The sequence below is a fragment of the Globicephala melas genome, chromosome 12, assembly GCF_963455315.2.
Source record: "Globicephala melas chromosome 12, mGloMel1.2, whole genome shotgun sequence".
Classification (NCBI taxonomy): domain Eukaryota; kingdom Metazoa; phylum Chordata; class Mammalia; order Artiodactyla; family Delphinidae; genus Globicephala; species Globicephala melas.
Window position 1 is genome coordinate 8,950,195 of NC_083325.1, and position 17,618 is coordinate 8,967,812.

Below are 17,618 nucleotides of genomic sequence, written 5' to 3' on the forward strand. Positions count from 1 at the left end.
GCATGGCTCTAGAGCAGCGCTATCCAATACTAATTCAATGGTAGGTGAACCACAAGTATAATTTCCAATTTTCTAGTAGCCAAATCTTAGAAAAAACTTAATTTTATTAATATATTTGACGTAACCCATATGTTCCTATTATCATTGTGACATATAATCTATATTAAAAACTATTCATGCCATAATTCACATGTTTTCCTCACTCAGTCTTTGAAATCCAGGGTGTATTTTATACTTACAGCACATCTCAAATCGGACTCACATTTCCGTGCTCAGTAGCCACATGTCGTCAGCGGCTCCCATATTTAACAGAGCAGCTCCAAAGCTACATGTGGCACCAACTTAACAACGCACGAACCCTCCATTTTCCATTCTCCAGCACTGATTCCTGAAGTGTTATTTTATAAAATCAAAAAACAAAGTAACTAGTTATATTATCTACCTCCACAGAAAACCCATCCTGGGGTTAGGGTTTCACTCTTACAAAAAGGTCGTATTTATGCGTGTCATTGGATCATATTTTTGATGGTAATCTGTTCTCCCTCTACTTTCTCTTCCCTACCCACTCCCTCCACATTCAAGCAGCCATTCTCTCCTTGCCCCAAAGAAGGCAGAGCAGAAAGATGAAATAGGCTGCAAGACATTCTGGCTTTTTCCTTTTAAGCCTAACCCCTGAGGAGAGGCGCTGGGGTTTACAGAGCAGGCAGCTTTAAGAAGCAGGAGGTAGAGAGGAGTCATCCCAGATTAGAAGGACATTCCCCTTGGCTTGGGGGAGAGTAGGAGAGCATCCCAGGAGAGGGTGGGAACTGGCTCCGAGTCTTTGCAGCACCTTGGGAGCAAGGCGCAGGGTGAACGGGGGTGGGGCAGAGTCTGCAAACGACTCCCACATCCGAAGCCAGCACGGGAGCAGCAGAGAACTGCTCAACCTGGAGTGGCCGTGAGACGGGGACAATGGGTATTTATAGGGCGGTTTGCAGGAAGAGATGTCTAATTACTAGAGACCCCTCCCGATGCCTTAGCACTGCCTAGGATCTCCAAGCTGTGGGAAAAGCTCAGGAGGAGTCCCTGGGAATGACTGGGGTTAATGTCCCCCCAATCCACTGGGATAGAAGGGCACTGGAATCAAAAATTAAACTGAATTCTAGAAATCAAAGAAAGTGTCTGGCTGGACTTGTTTTTGTGACCAGACACTCATATCTGCCACTTAGGGGGCCTCACTTGAGCCCGTCAGGGGCAGTGGGCAGTGTCCCCCCACAAACCATTACACTGGAGCCAGTTCATCTCCAGTGGACGGCTGTAACCCAGGAGGAACTGGAGTGCTGAGGGGTGTGGCCTCTCAGAAGTCACTGCTGACTTGGGGAACACCAGTGGCCTGGGATGAAACCGAGTTTCAAAGAATATCACGGAATACGTTTAAGTCCTGATCGGACACAAAGCAATCAGCAAAAAGGCCACTTGTTGGAGTTTGCTTAAATGATGAGTTTCCCTGACTCCCTGAGAAGACCCAGAAATAGAGGGGTGTAGAAGATGATTTTCAGGACACTATTTCAGACTCTGAGGAAAGAAGGACTATTTCAGCAGCAGCAGTAGCCATAGCTCTACTAGACAGGACAGATGAAGACCATCACTGCAGCCAAGCCCTGGCTGACACTGTAACAGGAAGCACAAATCTGACTCCATGTTAGATCTGTTCCTTTTACTGTAACCCTTTGTGCTTTGTTGCTTGTGCTTAATCATGCTGGCTCTGCACCTTTTGTAAGAGAATGTTGCCTGTAGCCTGAAGTATACAGGATAGCCTACTCTCAGGGCTCTGACCTTTAAGAGTCCATTCATACAGAGATAAAAGGTTGCAGAACAGAGAATAACATTTGCCTTGTTGGAGGTTTACAGGAACATCGTGACCTGACCTATGTGGACAGCTGCAAGGGCAAAGGAATCCAACACCAAGAAGTCTGCAACAACTAACCACACCCCTCCCTCACCTGGCCTTTAAAAGTGCTTTGCTGAAACCCTTCAAGGAGTTTGGGGTTTTTTGGGCACAAGCCACCCATCTCCTTGTGTGTCCCTGCAGTAAACCTTTCTCTGCTCCAAACTCGGACATTTCAGTACTGTTTGGCCTCACTACGGATCAGGCACATGAACTTGCATTCAGTAACACCATGTTCAAAGACTTTAGGAAGATAGGCGGGAGCACTGTCCACAGATCTCTACAAGCCAGGTGTCAAGACAAGGAGACCCCCGTTACCTGCCCATCAGGCCTACTCCTTAACCTGCGGTCAGTGACTGCTAGGAGACTGTGCGGGAGGGAGAGCCCAGACCCAGGGCAAGAATGGGGAAAGTGTTGCTCAGTCCTGGAGAGAAATCTTTCCCAAGGAAAAATGCCTGGAGTTTGGGGAAAGTCAACATGCCTCTGTTTTATTTTGCTTATAAGTGAGATGAATATTTCACAGTACACAGAGACTGTGAAGAGAACCCACACTCATTAACGGGGAAGGAAAGCCAAACTTCAGGGGACTGGGTGGCTCAGAGGAGCTCCAGAAGGTAGCATCATCACTCTGGTCCCATAGCAATCTAGGCTCTGTTGGCACCCTTTCCCCTCCCCAGTAAATAGTCAAGGAGAGTAGTTAAACAGAGAAAGAGGCAAGGACACCTACATGGAAGGTGCTGGCTACACAGCAGAGCAGCCAGCCCCTGCTGTACGCCCCGTGAATATAAACATGAGCAGGGACCCACCCAACTCTGGGCGGAAAGCCAAGGGGAAGGATGGCCATGAGGAGGAAGAGTGTAGAGCTGCAGCTTCAGGTCAGCGTCACCTGCCATACTAGATCCCCCACCCTTCTTACATCTAAATCACAGATCCTGCTCCCCCCAGTGAGGGGAATCCATCCGAGGCTGATGGAGCATTCCTACACGGGATGGAGCCTGCGCCGGAAGAAAGCAGAATTTCTAAGGCAGACAGTCATCCCTGGAAGGGAAAGGGGAGAAGTCTACTCAGTGCCCAGGTTCATGAACTCAACTCCTGGGAGCCTGAGATTATGACCCACCCAGCCAAGTGCTGCCAACGTCCTGGGATCCCGGTGCAAAGCCACTGCTCCAGCCCCGCCCTCGTGCAGGTGAGAAGCCATTCCTTTCTAGAAACAGAGAGATTTGCTTCAGGAGATGTGGATGGCTGGGATCATGTCATGAGATAGTATGAGATATTGCACCCTACACACACACACACACACACACACACACACACACACACACACACCAGAATATTATTCAGCCCTTAAAAGGAAGGAAATTCTGACTCATGCTATGACATGGATGAACCTTGAGAACATTATGCTAAATAAAGTAAGCCAGTCACAAAATGACACGTATTGTATGACTCCACTTATATGGGGCATCTAGAGCGGTCAGATTCAGAGACAGAAAGTAGGATGTTAAGTGCTGAGGGCTGTGGGGAGGGACAAATGGGAAGTTGTTTAATGGGTACAGAGTTTCAATTTTCCGAAATGGAGAGAGTTCTGGAGACTGGGTTGCACAACAAGGTGAATGTACTTGACACCTCACTACTGAATTTAGGGAATATACTTAACACTTAGAAATAGTCACAATGGTAAATTTTATGTTATGTACATTTCACAACAATTTTTAAAACTATTATTTTGACTACAGAGGTTTTTTCCATTGATGTGGTACATGGGGTGATGGTAACTCACAGGCTAAAAAGCCAACTATCTAGAAACCTCAAAGTCAGAAACAGCAGGACATTTCTTTCAGTTGCCAGTTCACTTCTCTGAGCAATGCTTCTCTAGCCCCTCACTTGATAGTCTGTCTTTTCTACACAACAGAAGGCAAAATTATCTCCCGAGGAGACACCCTCCCTTCCCAAACTAGAGAGGGCCTGAGGAAACTCATACTGATAAATGCTTGAGAAAAATGATGGAGAAGCAGGGAGGGGAAACTGATCAGGGAAAGATTGGAGAACTGCCTCTGAGCCCGAGTGAGGTTGAAAACCACACATTTTGCAAACAAGAATCGTCTCAAGGATTTCTGGCCAGTTTTTGAGTGGGAGAGGTAGGCTCTGAAATGTTGGCATTCCTGGGACATTCTGATGGATTGAGGAGACAAGATCACATATTTAGGATCTGGGACACTCTTCCCAAATTCAGAACATGTGATCACTGAAATGGCATTAGAATGGCAGGCCACGCTCTGAGCATTTCATTCTCAGAAAAATGTTTTTATCTGTAATTTGATTCGTATGCTTCACAGGGGTTGGAAAGACGGTGGTTGTTGAAAATGTAAGCTATGCAGCCAGACATGCTTCCCTCTATAACTAAGTTGCCAAGGAACACACAGGCCCAAATGAAACCCCATTTATGGTCATTGGCACACCTTGGGGAGCTGGTGACATCTCACATTCTTTAACTTCATTGATTCACTGCCCACTAGGCTTAATCTTGTAAATTACTTTCAAAGGCACGGCATACATCCTAAATTACTTTTTTTCTTAGATTAGCATCAATCTTGCTTATCAATTGACATTTTCTCAAATTCCCTGGAAATGTCCACCTCACCATCAGAGCAAAGCTGTAAGTTACCTAAGGCAGCGGCCCTGACGAGCTCGACGGGAACCTCTCCCCAGCTCTGCTTTGGGGCACTAAGAATCTGAATCCACAAAGTGTGTGTCTAGGACACACTCTGTGATTCAACCCCCTGCCTGGGTCTCCACCTGACCCCCTAGCCCAGGATTGCAAATGCCTCCTACCCAGTCCCAGGGCCCTTCTCCCAGGAGCCTTTGCAACACTGTTATGTAAACAGAGGAAACTTGCAAGCACGTGTATCCTGCAGCTTCTCCCCCAGCCCCAAACAACCCCCAAAGAGTAATTCCTGCCTTGTTTGAAGCTAGAAATCCTTCTGTTGATTAGTAAAAACGAGCAGGAAGGTGGAGGTGGGGATGGGCTTTCTCAGACTTCTAACCACCCCCGCGCTGCATCATGTCACGGTCCCACAGGAGCTGCCGTCCCTGCTCTTCTCGGCGGCGCTTACTCAGTGTAGTTGGCACTTGGCAATTTCATCAGCTCCCCGAAGAAACTCCTATCTCCTGCTTCCTGAGGAACCTTCTAGTGCTGGTTTCCCGAATCACAGTACTATTTCTCACTTATTTCCTGACCTCGTTCTCTACGCCTGTTAAACTCTCTGATCACATCCTTTGAATGAAAGGGGAAGTTCATTCAGCCTCCACAGAGGTTCCTGTGTGGCCTTGGCCCTCACAAGAGGCAGGTCCATCCCTCATGTGCATGTAGAAACACCGCCATCACTGATGGGGAAGCAACAGAAAACCCACGAGAAGTGAGGGCATCCTCGCTACAGCTTCCAGCCAACCTGGGCAACAGAGCAGCTCTGCCTTGCCAAGAACTAAGAGTGCGCTGACACGCCTGGGGCCAGGTCTCCAGAAGTTTCCCAAGTTAGGAGACACATCTCACTGAGGCCACTTCCCTAGGTAATACACTTATGCCTGGTTGCCAGGCTGCCAAATTCCCCACTAACATCCAAGAACTCTGCCCTTGCACCACAGGAATAATACAAAAGGTAGGGTGAGTCCTGCCCTAGAGCTAAGGCTAGGGATCATCTGAAGTTATTAAGACATAAAGTACACTGTTTCTTTTCCATCCCAGGTACCTGGAGGGAGTTTTCCTTTCAGTTTCCTTGAATTCCAAGTAATTACACTGTCGCCATCCTTAATGGGGAAGGCAGGAAGTTCCACGCACTCTGTTCTCTCTGCAAATGCATGGAATCTGAAACAGGAAGAGATATGCCACATCAGGCTAGTAAGTGGTATCTGCGCATTATCTATTCATCCTCCCAAGACTGGGACCTTGCTCTTCTGTGGTGCTAGGCATCTTCCAAGTGTTCACTGCTTTTCCCTGTGCCTTGTCAATTCCCACAAATAAAAGACAGGAAGGTGGAAGACACCAGAGAATTGCGGAGCCACTGGGACTTTAACTGATGACTCTTCTGTTCATTAGAGGATACTTAGCTCAACCAAATGGTATTTATCGACCCTGGAAAAATGATACCCTGTGCTTAGACTTATTCTTTTGTTCCCAGGGTTCAATCATGTAAACACAGTTTGGACAAGCCCAGAGGCTAATGAGGGGCCCAACAGTGCCCAGAGCCCTGCGGGTTCACTGTTGAAAGCTGGTGACAAGAGGCAGCGTTGGCTCATCTGCCCACTGCTGAGGGGCTTCAGTCAACTTTCACTTGGCAAATACACACCTCCCCAGGACCTGAGCATCAGCACTAATGAAAAGAACTCAGTGTGGGCACGTTTTTAAGGCAGCCTCTCAGAGTGTGGTCCTAGGAGCAGCACCTGGGAGCTGGCTAGGGATGCACATTCCCCGGGCCCCACCTGATCTGCCGAGTCAGAATATGCACTTTAACAAGATCCCCAGGGGATTCATAAGCAGCTTGAAGCTAAAAAGGCGCTCATGTACCAATGTTCACAGCAGCACTATTCACAACAGTCAAGACATGGAAGCAACCTAAACGTCCACTGACAGAGGAGTGGATAAAGAAGATGTGTGTATATATACAATGGAATATTCCTCAGCCATAAAAAAGAATGAAATAATGCCATTTGCAGCAACATGGATGGATCTAGACATTATCATACAAAGTGAAGTGAGCCAAAGACAAATATCATACGATATCACTTATACGTGGAATCTAAAAACAAGATACAAATGAACTTATTCACAAAACAGAAACAGACTCATAGCATAGAAGACAAACTTATAGTGACCAAAGGGGGAAGGGGGGAGGCATAAATTAGGAGTTTGGGATTAAAATATGTACACTACTGTATATAAAATAACCAACAAGGACCTACTGTATAGCACAGGGAACTATACTCAGTATCTTGTAATAACCTATAATGGAAAAGAAGCTAAAAAAGAATATATATATATACACACATGTATACATATATACACATATGTGTATAAAACTGAATCACTTTGCCGTATACCTGAAACTAACACACCATTGGAAATCAACTGTATTTCAATTTAAAAAACTTTTTTTAAGCACTGGTGTAGTGTTGCAGGTGATGATGGGCTAAATCGCACCCTCAAAGCCAGTTGTCTGGAATCCAAAAAATCAGTAATAGCAGGAAATTTCTCTCAGATGGCAGAGGAGATCTCTGAGTAATGCTCCTCCGGCCTCTCAAGAGTACCATCCCTGCCTATCGCCACTCATGACGCAAAAAGAATCCTGAAACATGAGCTGGGATGGACAGAAGAATGGGCAGATGGCGGGAGAGGTCTGTGGGCCTTGCCTGGGCCATAGAAGGCCTCAGTCTCGTCTATTTCTAAAGGGTTTCAGGTGACACTGGGACAATGAAAGCAGGGGCTTCCTCCAAAACAGAAATGCCCAGTTTCCTTCGTCCCATTGTTACCAACCTGGGTTCTCAGACTCTTTAATCAATAGAAATTGATAAAAGAGGCCAGAGAAATTCAGGCAAGGCTTTATCGGTACTCTTGCTGCAGCACAAGGGCATGAAAACAAGTAGCAGCTTCCCTTGCTAAGCAGTGAAGGTGGAGGTGGATCAGTGGGTGGGGCTGGAGGGCGGGCTTAGGTGGTCTGCCCACCCCCTTGGTGGTGCTGTGCGCAGGGATCATGCTCGGGACCCTGCTTTTGCTCCCAGGCCCTCAGAAATGGCAGCTGGGTTTTGGCCTTTTTGTATTTTATTGTTCATAATTTGCCCCGACTACCCATGCATGCAGTTATTTTTAGTCCCTTATAGTTCCTCTGTATTCTGTTGCTGGAGGAGACGTTTGTCCAGCTGCAGGCACTGCAGTAAAGGGTCCCAGGTCCCCACCTGTCTCACCACAACCTCCCTGCAGGACAGACGGGGGGATGATCGAGGTTTGTCCTGACAGGCCTCACACTCTGAGTGCCAAGGCCTTTGCCCAGAATTTTCTACTCTGAAGAACAGGGCAGACATTTCCTCTGGCTAATACAGCCTCGCTTGTGCAGAAAGCAAATCACGATTAAGTCAGGCTCTTTGGAGAGTCTGAGGAGTGTAGCGCTGTGTCTGAGAGCTGGTGGTTCTGTCCAGACACAGCCTCAGGCACCGGGGGACACAGAGTCCAGCCTCCCTGCAAGCTGAAAGGCTCAGGACACGCCCTTTACAGTTTGATAATAACTGCTCTTCAGCTGGGGCTCAACAGCAAAAGATGCACTGAGACCATCCAGGACCCCCGGGAGGAGGTGGGCTGGCAGGTAGCAGAGCGGGCAGGGGCACTGCTGGTCGTGGGTTGGCCTCACTTCCCAGGACTAGAGGAGGGACAGAAGGGCCCGGGTGTACCCCGTCCTCTTCTGCAGAATCCGCTCTCCACGAAGCATGACCTGAAAGTCAGGGGCTGAACTGCAGCTTCTCCCGTGTTAAACTACTCCCTGGCCTCTCACCTTCCCAGAGAGTGTCCCACATGAGCTGAGCAGAGGACCAGCAAGAAAGGTGGCCCTGCCAGCTGGGTTTTTCTCTCTCCACTAGCAAAAGTGGGGGCAGTGAGCCCCTTCTGTATTTGGGGGTTTCAAGAGCCCAGAATTGAAGCCAAGCACCTGCTGTTGAAAGATTTCAAAGCGCTTTATGAGAAGCCAGAGCACTGGTCTTCAGAATCACCAGGGATCCTGTTAAAAATGCATATCCCTGTTCCTCCCTAGACCCTGAAAATCAGAATCTCTGGGACCGTGGTCAAGATATCTGCATTTTAATCAAGATTCCTAGGTAGTGAAAGGCCTTTGCAAAGTGAAAGCCTAACTGCATATTCCCAGACTCCCCTCTAGTGTGCAAAATCAGCCTGCAAGGTGAAGCCCATGTCTCCCAGGCCAATATGATGAGCAGCTAAATTTGAGAACAAATGCTCAAGAGTGGGCATTTTACCCATTTTAGACAGGCTGACTTAGGAAAGAACTCAGCCATTCTCCTTGTTACCACATAAGGAGCTGGTCTCTCTCTACAAGAGACACAAACTCTCTCACATGCACAGACGGGGCTGTTTTGAAATGTAGGTATTATTATTATTATTCAGGTATAGTGAGGCCAACAGATCAGGAGACAGCTACCATTGAAAAGATAGTTAACAAGAAGACCTTCAAGATGGCGGAGGAGTAAGACGTGGAGATCACCTTCCTCCCCACAGATACACCAGAAATACATCTACATGTGGAACAACTCCTACAGAACACCTACTGAACGCTGGCAGAAGACCTCAGACTTCCCAAAAGGCAAGAAACTCCCCACGTACCTGGGTAGGGCAAAAGAAAAAAGGAAAAACAGAGACAAAAGAATAGGGATGGGACCTGCACCTCTGGGAGGGAGCTGTGAAGGAGGAAAGGTTTCCACACACTAGGAAGCCCCTTCGCGGGCCGAGACTGCGGGTGGTGGAGGGGGAAGCTTCGGAGCCGTGGAGGAGAGCGCAGCCACAGGGGTGCGGAAGGCAAAGCAGAGAGATTCCTGCACAGAGAATCAGTGCCGACCAGCACTCACCAGCCCAAGAGGCTTGTCTGCTCACCCGCCTGGGCGGGTGGGGGCTGGGAGCTGAGGCTCGGGCTGCAGAGGTCGGATCCCAGGGAGAGGACTGGGGTTGGCGGCGTGAACACAGCCTGAAGCGGGTTAGTGCACCACGGCTAGCCGGGAGGGAGTCCGGGGAAATGTCTGGAGCTGCCGAAGAGGCAAGAGACTATTGTTACAGGGTGTGTGAGGAGAGGGGATTCAGAGCACCACCTAAATGAGCTCCAGAGACAGGGGCGAGCCGCGGCTACCAGTGTGGACCCCAGAGACGGGCATGAAACGCTAAGGCTGCCGCTGCCGCCACCAAGAAGCCTGTGTGCGAGCACAGGTCACTATCCACACCTCCCCTCCCGGGAGCCTGTGCAGCCCGCCACTGCCAGGGTCCCATGATCCAGGGACAACTTCCCTGGGAGAACATATGGCACGCTTCAGGCTGGTGCAACGTCATGCTGGCCTCTGCCGCCGCAGGCTCACCCCACATCCGTACCCCTACCTCCCCCCAGCCTGAGTGAGCCAGAGCCCCCGAATCAGCTGCTTCTTTAACCCCGTCCTGTCTGAAACAACAACAGATGCCCTCAGGTGACCTACATGCAGAGGCGGGGCCAAATCCAAAGCTGAGACCCCAGGAGCTGTGGGAACAAAGAAGAGAAAGGGAAATCTCTCCCAGCAGCCTCAGGAGCAGCGGATTAAATCTCCACAATCAACTTGATGTACCTGCATCTGTGGAGTACCTGAATAGACAACAAATCACCCCAAAACTGAGGTGGTGGACTTTGGGAGCAATTGTAGACTTGGGGTTTGCTTCCTGCATCTAATTTGTTCCTGGTTTTATGTTTATCTTACTTTAGTATTTAGAGTTTATTATCACTGGTAGATTTGTTTATTGATTTGGTTGCTCTTCCTCCTTTTTTTTCCGAAATATATATATATGTATTTTTTTTCCTTTTTCTCTTTCTGTGAGTGTGTATGTGTATGCTTCCTTGTGTGATTTTGTCTGTACAGCTTTGCTTTTACAATTTGTCCTAGGGTTTTGTCTGTCCGTTTTTTTTTAGTATCGATTTTCGCACTTATCATTGGTGGCTTTGTTTCTTGGTTTGGTTGCTCTCTTCTTTCTTTCTTTTTTTAAATTACATTTTAATTTTTTTTAATAATTTTAAAAAATATTTTATTTTAATAACTTTATTTTATTTTATTTATTTTTTTCTTTCTATGTTTCTCCCTTCTCTTCTGAGCCATGTGGTTGACAGGGTCTTGGTGCTCCAGCCAGGTGTCAGGCCTGTGCCTCTGAGGTAGGAGAGCTGAGTTCAGGACATTGGTCCACCAGAGACCTCCCAGCTCCATGGAATATCAAATGGTGAAAGCTCTCCCAGAGATCTCCATCTCAACGCTAAGACCCAGTTCCACTCAATGACCAGCAAGCTACAGTGCTGGACACCCTATGCCAAACAACTAGCAAGACAGGAACACAACCCTACCCATTAGCAGAGAGGCTGCCTAAAATCGTAATAATGTCACAGACACCCAAAAACACACCACTGGATGCGGTCCTGCCCACTAGTAAGACAAGATCCAGCCTCATCCACGAGAACACAGGCACTAGCCCCCCCCACCAAGAAGCCTACACAACCCACTGAACCAACCTTAGCCACTGGGGGCAGACACTAAAAACAACGGGAACTACAGACCTGCAGCCTGTGAAAAGGAGACCACAAACACAGTAAGTTAAGTAAAATGAGAAGACAGAGAAACACACACCAGATGAAGGAGTAAGGTAAAAACCCACCAGACCAAACAAATGAAGAGGAAACAGGAAGTCTACCTGAAAAAGAACACACAGTAGTAACAGTAAAGATGATCCAAAATCTTGGAAACAGAAAGGAGAAAACAGAAGAAATGTTTAACAAGGACCTAGAAGAATGAAGAGCTAACAAACAATGATGAACAACACAATAAATGAAATTAAAAATTCTCTAGAAGGAATCAATAGCAGAATAACTGAGGCAGAAAAACGGATAAGTGATCTGGAAAATAAAAGAGTGGAAATAACTACTGCAGAGCAGAATAAAGAAAAATAATGAAGAGAATTGAGGACAGTCTCAGAGACCTCTGGGACAACATTAAACACACCAACATTTGAATTATAGGGGTACTAGAAAAGAAGAGAAAAAGAAAGGGACTGATAAAATACTTGAAGAGATTATACTTGAAAACTTCCCTAATATGGGAAAGGAAATAGTCAATCAAGTCCAGGAAGTGCAGAGTCCCATACAGGATAAATCCAAGGAGAAACAAGCCAAGACATATTAATCAAACTATCAAAAATTAAATACAGAGAAAAAATATTAAAAGCAGCAAGGGAAAAACAATAAATAACATACAAGGGAATCCCCATAAGGTTAAGAGCTAATCTTTAAGCAGAAACTCTGCAAGCCAGAAGGGAGTGGCAGGACAAATTTTAAGTGATGAAAGGGAAGAACCTACAACCAAGATTACACTACCCAGCAAGAATCTCACTCAGATTCCACGGAGAAGTTAAAACCTTTACAGATAAGCAAAAACTAAGAGAATTCAGCACCACAAAACCAGCTTTACAACAAATGCTAAAGAAACTTCTCTAGGCAGGAAACACAAGAGAAGGAAAAGACCTAGAATAACAAACCTAAAACAGTCAAGAAAATGGTAATAGGAACATACGTATCGATAATTACCTTAAATGTAAATGGATTAAATGCTCCAACCAAAACACACAGACTGGCTGAATGGATACAAAAACAAGACCCGTATATATGCTGTCTACAAGAGACCCACTTCAGACCTAGGGACACATACAGATGGAAAGTGAGGGGATGGAAAAAGATATTCCATGCAAATGGAAATCAAAAGAAAGCTGGAGTAGCAGTACTCATATCAGATAAAATAGACTTTAAAATAAAGACTATTACAAGAGACAAAGAAGGAGACTACATAATGATCAAGGGATCAATTCAAGAAGAAGATACAGCAATTGTAAATATTTATGCACCCAACATAGGAGCACCTCAATACATAAGGCAAATGCTAACAGCCATAAAAGGGGAAATCAACAGTAACACAATCATAGTAGGGAACTTTAACACCCCACTTTCACCAATGGACAGATCATCCAAAATGAAAATAAATAAGGAAACACAAGCTTTAAATGACACATTAAACACGACGGACTTAATTGATATTTATAGGACATTCCATCCAAAGACAACAGAATACACTATCTTCTCAAGTGCTCATGGAACATTCTCCACGATAGATCATATCTTGGGTCACAAATCAAGCCTTGGTAAATGTAACAAAATTGAAATCGTATCAAGTATCATTTCTGACCACAATGCCTTGAGACTAGATACCAATTACAGGGAAAAATCTGTAAAAATAGAAACACATGGAGGCTAAACAATACACTACTTAATAACCAAGACATCATTGAAGAAATCAAAGAGGAAATCAAAAAATAGCTAGAGAAAAATGACAATGAAAACACGACAACCCAAAACCTATGAGATGGAGCAAAAGCAGCTGTGAGAGGGAAGTTTATAGCAATATAATCCTACCTTAAGTAACAAGAAACATCTCAAATAAACAACCTAACCTTACACCTAAAGCAATCAGAGAAAGAAGAACAAAAAAACCCCAAAGTTAGCAGAAGGAAAGAAATCATAAAGATCAGATCAGAAATAAATGAAAAAGAAATGAAGTAAACAATAGCAAAGATCAATAAAACTAAAAGCTGGTTCTTTGAGAAGATAAACAAAATTGATAAACCATTAGCCAGACTCATCAAGAAAAAGGAGAAGAAATAAATCAGTAGAATTAGAAATGAAAAAGGAAAGTAACAACTGACACTGCAGAAATACAAAGGATCATGAGAGATTACTACAAGCAACTGTATGCCAATAAAACGGACAACCTGGAAGAACTGGACAAATTCTTAGAAAAGTACAACCTTCTGAGTCTGAACCAGGAAGAAATAGAAAATGTAAACAGACCAATCACAAGCACTGAAATTGAGACAATGATTAAAAATCATTCAACAGGGCTTCCCTGGTGGCAAGGGTTGAGAGTCCGCCTGCCAATGCAGGGGACACGGGTTCGTGCCCCAGTCCAGGAGGATCCCACATGCCGCGGAGTGGCTAGGCCCATGAGCCATGGCCAATGAGCCTGCACATCCGGAGCCTGTGCTCCGCAACGGGAGAGGCTGCAACAGTGAGAGGCCTGCATACCACAAAAAAAAAAAAAAAAAAAAAAAAATCATTCAACAAAAAAAAAAACCCAGGACCGGATGGCTTCACAGGTGAATTCTATCAAACATTTAGAGAAGAGCTAACACCTCTCCTTCTCAAACTTTTCCAAAACATAGTAGAGGGAGGAACACTCCCAAACTCATTCTACAAGGCCACCATCAGCCTGATACCAAAACCAGACAAACATGTCCCAAAGAAAGAAAACCACAGGCAGTATCACTGATGAAAACAGATGCAAAAATCCTCAACAAAATACTATCAAACAGAATCCAACAGCACATTAAAAGGATCATACACCATGATAAAGTGGGGTTTATCCCAAGAATGCAAGGATTCTTCAATATATGCAAATCAATCAATGTGATACACCATATTAACAAACTGAAGGAGAAAAACCATATGATCATCTCAATAAATGCAGAAAAAGCTTTTGACAAAATTCAACACCCATTTATGATAAAAACCCTCCAGAAAGTAGGCAGAGAGGGAATTTACCTCAACATAATAAAGGCCATATATGACAAACCCACAGCCAATATCGTTCGCATGGTGAAAAACTGAAAGCATTTCCACTAAGATCAGGAACAAGACAAGGTTGCCCACTCTCACCACTATTATTCAACATAGTTTTGGAAGTTTTCTCCACAGCAATCAGACAAGAAAAAGAAATAAAAGGAATCCAAATTGGAAAAGAAGAAGTAAAGCTGTCACTGTTTGCAGATGACATGATACTATACATAGAGAATCCTAAAGATGCTACCAGAAAATTACTAGAGCTAATTAATGAATCTGGTAAAGTAGCAGGATACAAAATTAATGTACAGAAATCTCTGGCATTCCTATACACTAATGATGAAAAGTCTGAAACAGAAATGAAGGAAACACTCCCATTTACCATGGCAACAAAAAGAATAAAATAACTAGGAATAAACCTACCTCTGGAGACAAAAGTCCTGTATGCAGAAAACCATAAGACACTGATGAAAGAAATCAAAGATGATACAAACAGATGGAGAGATATACCATGTTCCTGGATTGGAAGAATCAACATTGTGAAAATGACTATACTACCCAAAGCAGTGTACAGATTCAATGCAATCCCTAACAAACTACCAGTGGCATTTTTCACAGAACTAGAACAAATAATTTCACAATTTGTATGGAAACACAAAAGACCCCGAATAGCAAAGCAATCCTGAGAAAGAAAAACAGAGCTGGAGGAATCAGGCTCCCTGACTTCAGACTATACTACAAAGCTACAGTAATCAAAAAACAGTATGGTACCGGCACAAAAACAGAAATATAGATTAACGAAACAGGATAGAAAGCTCAGAGATAAACCCACACAGATATGGTCACCTTATTTTTGATAAAGGAGGCAAGACTATAACAATAGAGAAAAGACACCCTCTTCAATAAGTGGTGCTGGGAAAACTGGACAGCTACATGGAAAAGAATGAAATCAGAACACCCCCTAACACCATACACAAAAATAAACTCCAAATGGATTAAAGACCTAAATGTAAGGCCAGACACTATCAAACTCTTAGAGGAAAACCTAGGCAGAACACTCTATGACATAAATCACAGCAAGATCCTTTTTGACCCACCTCCTAGAGAAATAAAAACAAAAATAAACAAATGGGACCTAATGTAACTTAAAAGCTTTTGCACAGCAAAGGAAACCTTAAACAAGACAAATAGACAACCCTCAGAATGGGAGAAAATATTTGCAAATGAAGCAACTGACAAAGGATTAACCTCCAAAATTTACAAGCAGCTCATGCAACTCAACATCCAAAAAACAAACAACCCAATCCAAAAATGGGTAGAAGACCTAAACAGACATTCTTCCAAACAAGATATACAGATCACCAACAAACACATGAAACAGTGCTCGACATCAGTAATCATTAGAGAAATGCAAATCAAAACTACAGTGAGGTATCACCTCACACCGGTCAGAATGGCCATCATCAAATAATCTACAAACAGTAAATGCTGGAGAGGGTGTGGAGAAAAGGGAACCCTCTTGCAGTGTTGGTGGGAATGTAAATTAATACAGCCACTATGGAGAACAGTATGGAGGTTCTTTAAGAAACCAAAAACAGAACTACCATATGATCCAGCAATCCCACTACTGGGCATATACCCTGAGAAAACCATAATTCAAAAAGTCATGTACCACAATGTTCACTGCAGCTCTATTTACAAGAGCCAGGACATGGAAGCAACCTAAGTGTCTATCAACAGATGAATGGATAAAGAAGATGTGGTACATATATACAATGGAATATTACTCAGCCATAAAAAAGAAACTTAATTGAGTTATTTGTAGTGAGGTGGATGAACCTACAGTTTGTCATACAGAGTGAAGTAAGTCAGAAAGAGGAAAACAAAAACCATATGCTAATACATATATATGGAATCTAAAAAAAAAAAAAGGTTCTTAAGAACCTAGGGGCAGGACAGGAATAAGGATGCAGAAGTAGAGAATGGATTTGAGGATATGGGGAGGGGGAGGGGTAAGCTGGGATGAAGTGAGAGAGTGGCATGGACTTATATATACTACCAAATGTAAAACAGATAGCTAGTGGGAAGCAGCCCCATAGCACAGGGAGATCAGCTCAGTGCTTTGTGCCCACCTAGAGGGGTGGGATAGGGAGGGTGGGAGGGAGACGCAAGAGGGAGGAGATATGGGAATATATGTATATGTATAGCTGATTCACTTTGTTATAAAACAGAAACTAACACACCATTGTAAAGCAATTATACTCCAATAAAGATGTTAAAAAAAAGAAAAGATAGTTTGCCACTCACAGTTTCTGCTATGGAGTGAATTGTGCCCCCGCCCATCACCTCCCCAAATATCTGTGTTGAAGCCTTAATCTTCAATGGGATTTTATTTGGAGACAGGACTTACAAGAAGGTAATTAAGGTTAAATGAGGTCATAGGGGTGGGGCCCTGATCCAATAGGACTGGTATCCTTTTAAGAAGAGACACCAAAGAGTTTACATGCCCTCTCTCTCTGTCTCTCTGTCTGTGTCTCCCTCTCTCTCTCTCTGTCTCTGTCTCTCTGTCTCTCTCTGTCCTCCATGGAAGGATGGAAGGACACAGCAACAGGGCAGCTGCCTACAAGAGAGAAAGAGATTTCTCACCAGAAACAGAATCTGCTAGCACCTTGATCTTGGACTTCCCAGCCTTCAGAATTGTGAGAAATAAATATGTCATTTAAGCCACCCAGTCTGTGGTGTTTTCTTGTGGCAGCCAGAACTAATATTTTTCCAAAGAGATGGGGGCATGCCACACCACACAGGGCCTCACAGGGAAGCCCCAGGTTTGGTCAGGAAGCAGAGAGAACAAGGGGAAAACATGGGCAAGTCTTTCTTGTGGATCCTGCAGAAAGAAATGGGTGAGGCAGAGTAAGCAGGCTTAGGATTGGCTACTTTGAATGATTTCAGCGGGTGCTGGAGTGTAGGGGCTGTCCTGAGCTGTCTGGTACCTGGGGTGACTGGGGTGACTGCGACAGGGGACAGACAGCGTTTAGGGTACGAGAGCCTGGATTGAGAGTGTGGGCTGGATTTGTTAGTTTGCACATAAAAGGTGCATTCCGTCCCGGGTGAGTCTTTTAACTGTCTTTACGAATCAGCTAACCTGGGAGGCGCGGTCTGTCCAGGGTCAGCAAGACCCCAAAATGTCAAAGCGTCACAAAAAAAAGTCAAGATTAATGCCAGGTAGAGGAGCAAAGGTGAATGGAGACTAAAGACTACTG

The 17,618-nt window shown here is 44.7% G+C and overlaps 1 protein-coding gene across 1 annotated transcript in view; it reads right to left on the reverse strand.

Annotated features, from left to right (window-relative positions):
* Window positions 1-17,618, reverse strand: part of VWA3B (von Willebrand factor A domain containing 3B) — a 216,764-nt gene that overhangs the window by 164,697 nt on the left and 34,449 nt on the right. Inside the window, exon 7 of the mRNA XM_060309302.1 lies at window positions 5,674-5,789. Within this exon, the coding sequence (XP_060165285.1) occupies window positions 5,674-5,789 (116 nt within the window). The remainder of the gene's footprint in view (window positions 1-5,673; window positions 5,790-17,618) is intronic.